This window comes from Pinus tabuliformis, chromosome 6 (assembly GCF_031772625.1).
Source record: "Pinus tabuliformis cultivar Carrire ecotype Pingquan chromosome 6, CPIR1, whole genome shotgun sequence".
NCBI lineage: Eukaryota > Viridiplantae > Streptophyta > Pinopsida > Pinales > Pinaceae > Pinus > Pinus tabuliformis.
Genome location: NC_142292.1, coordinates 976,282,516 through 976,288,515, shown reverse-complemented (window position 1 = coordinate 976,288,515; position 6,000 = coordinate 976,282,516). Strand labels below are relative to the sequence as shown.

The 6,000-nt window shown below is 39.9% G+C and overlaps 1 protein-coding gene across 2 annotated transcripts in view; it reads left to right on the top strand.

Moving 5' to 3' along the window:
- Positions 1–1,551: 1,551 nt before the first annotated feature.
- LOC149262256 (Lycopene beta/epsilon cyclase protein) overlaps positions 1,552–6,000 on the top strand; it is a 638,941-nt gene continuing 634,492 nt past the window's right edge. For both annotated transcript variants that reach the window (XM_089423779.1, XM_089423775.1), the window contains exon 1: positions 1,552–1,673. In XM_089423779.1, the coding sequence (XP_089279905.1) occupies positions 1,562–1,673 (112 nt within the window). In that variant the 5' untranslated portion in view covers positions 1,552–1,561. The remainder of the gene's footprint in view (positions 1,674–6,000) is intronic.

Here is a 6,000-nt window from a genome sequence, read left to right as displayed (position 1 = left end):
AACAATTATGAGGGTTATTTTATTACGCAGTTTTTCCTTAGTACAATTGGGTGCCAAACCGGCTCACCCGACAGAGAAAATAATCCGCAGTAATACCTCTCTATTCGGAAGCAGATATTCAAAAATCATCTCCCCCACGAAACCCTCTCCAGCACAATTTGAAGCTCAGCGTCAACCCTCCTCCTGCCTCTGCGCCAGCCCGAAACTCACTGCTTCAGCCCTTAGAGGCTCTGCGTAGCTCTACAACAGCCCTCTGCGTCACTCCTGCAGCCTCTACATGGATGACGCAGGCCCTTCTGGCCTCTGCGTAGTCCCTTCTCCCTCTGCGTGGCTCCCTCTGGCTCAACGACTGCCTCTCTACTGCTCTCTTGCTTTTGCACTGGTCTCTCAGCACTATCTCTCTCCCCCTCTCTCTGACTCGTACTCACACTGCCATCTTGCACACTGATTACTAATTCGACTTTTCTTAGCAAACCCAGCTCTAGAAAATCGAATGACTGATCACTCTGGTGTATTCTCCAACTGACGCTCAAGCCTCCTCTTATACTTTTCCTGTTGGTCCTTCAACGCCGAGATTACATCTCTAATCAATGGCTAAGAGTAGATTTGGCTTGATCCATGTCCTTTAAAACCTTCGAACCCAATTTTATATTAATACCCATTAATATTTTATTTTTCCTAAGTTTAGACTTAGGAACTTCATTAAAAATATTAATTATTTTAATATCTCCTTAACCGGGTAGAATATGCCCAAACCATTTCTGGGTCTTGGAGATCTCATGTGCTTTAGCCTCTCCACCAATTTTCATGGCTAGAGCATATCCGATGCTACCCCAAATCAACACTTGATGCCCTCCAAAATGTCAAAATCTCCTCTTCCAATGCAACTATTTTCGAGGCAATCGACCTCTTCCATGTGGCCAGCATAAATGTCACCAAGCTTTCTAAAGATCTCCAATTCCCTAAGAAAGAATGTTGTGGAAGCACCCAACTAAGGCCAAACAACCACTAAGTAAGCCGTCTCCAATGTGCAAATTCATCGCGGACCATCTACGTACTTCGAATCTCATGAAGTACTCTCAAACATGGTGTAAACACTTTTGGAGTTACCCCAAAAGCCAACAATTTGCTTGCTAAAGGTTATTTGTTGATTATGGATGCCATGAACTAGGATTCTTCTACTTATTCTGATTTGATTTTAGTCCTTAGTGGTGCTGGGAAAAGCTTGACTGCACATTCTTCCTTGCTCTTGAAAATATTATTTTCTGTTGTATGAACACTATTTAAAATATATATATATATTGGGAATGCAGATGTTTGTTGCATTGCAAATTTTGAAAAAAAAAGCTACCATATATGTTGCTTCACCCTTGTTTGCTAAAATATGCTTTGTAATCAATTATTTCAAATAAAATGTATCTTTTATAGATTTTCTATGAATATATTCCTAAACTGGTGAAATCTACTATCTGAAAGGAGTTTTTAAAGCAACAATTATTTCAGACTGGGTTTTTGATACTAACATTGCTATTATTTTATTTGTTGAACAATGCAGAAAATAATGGAGAAAATTTCAATAGGTAGTGAAGTAGGAGGTGCAGGTGGTGCATTGTCTTATCAAGCCCTAAAGCGCTTGGATCAATTGTGGCTTGCAATTCGCTCGAAAACAGCAGGTTTTGCTAATACCATGTTACAAAACAGCACTTTTAGTTACATCTTTCTAATAACAACCTGTTTGTGATTCACCTCAATCCAAGTGTACATGAAGGTCATATTACCTGCACAAGTGCTTTAACAAATCACTATCAGCTCAATTCTTCAGCAGGGAGGGCATTTGATATTTTTCTTCCAACCGCTGTAACCAAACAATTTGTTTTGACCTTGGTGCATGCTCTATCAATTCAATAGATGTTCTTTCCGACCTTCCAATATCCACACGGGTCATATATAACTCTGGCAGACTATTATGTTCTTTGTTGGAAAGGGAGTACCATCAACAAAAATTCCAGACAATTTCCTCTCAGCAGGGAGGAAATTACGAGATAGTAAAACATGTATTATATTTCTATCATATATTTGTATATCTCACTTACCACAACTACAGGATATGAACATCTCACCTATCACTTCATATGAGATTCACAATGTTGATATCTCACTTGATACTCCATAAACTATTTTACTGCCTACCAATTTTACAATCATATATATATCCAATCAAGTGTAGAATATATAGTTTGGCAAATTTTCTCTTGCTTTTGTTTCCAATATGATTCTTCTTATCACTGTTCACTTTTGCACAGATCAATTAGTATCAAAGTCCTCAATTAGGGCTCTTGGGAATGTTGAAGAAAGTGTAACTAGGTTCAGTCTTCATAATGACATGATCTTTGTAAATGATGTTATAAAAGAGAATAAATTTATTTTGTATGCCTTGCTGCATGGGTTTCATGAGCAAGAAGTGTCACTAGGTCAAAAGACTTCTTCTTGATGTCTTTAGGATTTATTAATATGTCAAAGAGTTAAGTCATTTAAAATGTATTCAAGCTGAAACAGCCCTCCAAGACCAAGAACAATCCTCCATTAGCAAGCACAAGAAGACTGCAAGCAAAACAAGAAGGAGCTCATCATGTCGGCTTCAAAAAATTGAATTAGATATATAATTAAATGTCATGTTGGCTCAATTAATAGACATGTCGGTTCATGTATTCAAGTCGGCTTATTTTGGAGCACAAACCACTATAAATACCCGTCTAGGGTATCCGCAAATCCGAGACGCAGAACTCGCATTTTCTCTCTGAATTTTACATGGATTAAGGAGCAGATCCGCATTACCTGAAGGCAATGATTTAAGGGTTTGACTGCACCTCAGATGGGTATTAGGTGCAGGCAGACTAGGTCTCGAATGAAGAGCAGAGAGAGTAAAACAAGTCCTGCAACTCGCACTACAGGAGGACATAACTTCGGACCTGTCTCCTAAGCAGTCTAGACATATGTATATATATCTCGGTGATCCTTCAACAGCATACCATCTCGGAATTCATTCCAGAACACAGTCACTTATGGATGGAACAGTCTCGGCATATATATACTACCTCAGTTACTAACACTGTCTCGGTATACGTATTCTCGGCATAATCATGTTGGAAGGAATTTCAGTGATAACTGTGACTACTGCAGTCTAGGCATAACGAGGAGCAGTAACAATGGTTACAAGCAGTAATGACAATGATTATTATTACAGTCTCGGCATAATGGAAGGGGCAGTGATGACAATGACAAGGATGGTCAGTCTTGGCAGAATAATGAGTGACAAGGATCATGATCTCATAGTGACTCACGTTATCTCAACCTACAGTGAGGTACAGTCATGATCCTATCATAAGTCATGATCTTGTTCTTGAAGATCATGATCTCAATGAAGGTGCAGAGATCATCTCTGTGGTAATCTCAAGGAGCAGTCATGGTGCAACAATGATGTTCTCAATGATGGCAGCAGTAATAAAGATCTCAGCAGTGACAGAGAAAAGGATTGATGTCTTGGTCTTGGAGTGGCAGAATGTGTCAAGGGTCATGGTCTTGGTATTCGTCAATTGGAATCTCTATAAGAAGAATCTTGTGCGGGTTTTCCTCTCCAAGAGGGAGAGGTTTTGGCCCTGGCAGAAAGCCAAATATTTTGTGTTATTGTCTCTTTTGTTTTTGGTAGCAGTTTGATGAAGTAAACACACACACTAATAATGCAAAGAAGATCAAGCTAAGATAAATTGTAAAAACACTTCACAAATTGTTATCATGTTAAGAAGAATTATTTTAATTTTTGTTTGCCCTAGATTCTTCAACAGGGAGATCCACAATTTGACTCTATTAGAGCTTTTTCTTACCTGAAAATTCTCCTTGAACTCCCGTGTTAAAATTGGCAACTAGGGCCAAACTCCATGTGGGTCATCTCATTCATGGCAGCTGATATTTTTCTGGGATTCCTCTTGTTGAGAGGTGTAGGATTGATCTAAAGATCATCTGATTCCGACATGTATTCATGGAGATATGAATTTATTTGTGTTATGTGACAATTCATCAAGGTCGGCCAGCAACCAAATTGCCCCCACCTGTCCTCAACGTTTTACTATAAATAGAGGTGGCCTTCAAGTCGTTTTCATTCACATTCTTGTGATCTCTCTCTTCATTCTGTTTTGGGTTTTGATGAAGGAGAGATCTGGAGGGAGTGCCCTAGGCTCTACGCTGCCATATTGGAGAAGCTCTAATGCTGCCCTAATGAAGAAGCCCTAATGCTGCCCTAGCAGTCATGAAAGAAAGACCTCAACACAGTCATGGAGGAGGCTTCTATAAGTGCAGCAAGGAGAAGTTCTAACGCTGTCAGTTTGCCCTAAACGCAGAGATCCTTATGTGACCCAAATGCTGTCCTGGAGGAGTCATAGAAGACATCTAGGACGTAGTGAAGGAGAGTATCTTCACAGCAAGATTTGGCCTTCTATATGCCACTCAAAGCTGCAACCAATGAAGGTTTATATGCTGTCATGAGCTGGTGTTCTAGCGTGCCCTAGACACAGGCAAGGAAGAGATTTATATGCTGTCCAAGGAAGGGATCTAATCCGCAGTTTGATGAGGCTCCTATCTGCCCTAGCTGCAGTCCAATAACGAGGTTCCATCCTTTACCAATCAAGGAGTTTAAGCTGCATTCAGCTGTGCCCTCTTCTGCTGTCAAAGTAGGGCTAGTGCTGCCCTTGTCCCAGTGCTAAAGGAGGACATCTTGGCTGCAGCAAATAAAGGAGGAAAGTCTTAATTGAAGGAGCCCTTATCTATGTATGAAAGGACCCTTAGATGCTACAACTAAACCGCAACAAGGGTATTTACATTACAGTAGAGGATCTGTGATATTGTCACATTGCTGTAGGTGGCAGCATAACTGTTTGGGCATGTTAGTATTGTTCCTGAGGTCGATTTAGAGAAGAAGAATCTGCAATAAGGAGGTGCTTGTGACTGCTGTTTGTAGGCTGACTGGGTCACTGTGTGAAGGGACAAGCACAATGAATATGCTGCCTGGAGATTGTGTGTTAGGCCGTGTTAGGCCGTAGGCCATAACATCACAGTCAATTTCGTATGGATATTTGAAGGCTTACATAATTAGCATTATAAAACTGCTGAGATCTCAAACTATTAGAGGGCTGTATGATGCTGCTGCAACATGAGGTTGACAGAACTATTGTCATAGTGATGAATGCAACGTGGTTGCAGCATGGATGGATGCAGTATTGCATTGGATGCAGCATCGTGATGGAATCACCTTGGAGAATCAGTTGAAGAATGAGATCTGATAAGTGTGCCTTCACTTGAGTTCAGATCTGCAGTCCTTGTCATCAGAGCTATTGTATCATCTTCATGGTGAAGATGTCAGATGTTTGATCTTCTATCTTGTCAAGTGAAAGTGTTGACTTCTGATATATATGTACTATCTCTCTCTCTGCTGAACTATTGAACAATATAAGAAGATTTGATCAAGGGTTTCCCCACATTGGGGTTTGTCCCTGGCTGGCACCGCATCTTGTGTTCTCTTGTCTTGGCTTGTTTTCTGATGTTTATGTTTATGTTCTATCTGCACTTTAATATCATGTTGATGTGATTGCTAATCTGGAATTGATATTGAACTAAATGGAAAAATTGAAGTAAAATGCTCTAAGCATAGAACATACCTAAAATTAACATCCAATCTCCAATGAAATATGCAAGTTGCTCAAATTATTTGCAGTTCAATGTCTCCCTTTCTTCCTTTTAAGTGTGCAGATATGCAAAGATACATTATTGATAAAGCCTTCATTTGTTTTTGACAATTTTTCTCATGGTAATGCTTTTCCTTTCGCAATCTGCAGTACCATGGATTTATCCTGTTATAGGTGGGTTTCTAAAGAGAAGTGTTTTGGATTTCTCAGGTGCTTCCCGATTGCAAATTAAAGCCACTGTATATTGTGGATTTCATTTCCCACT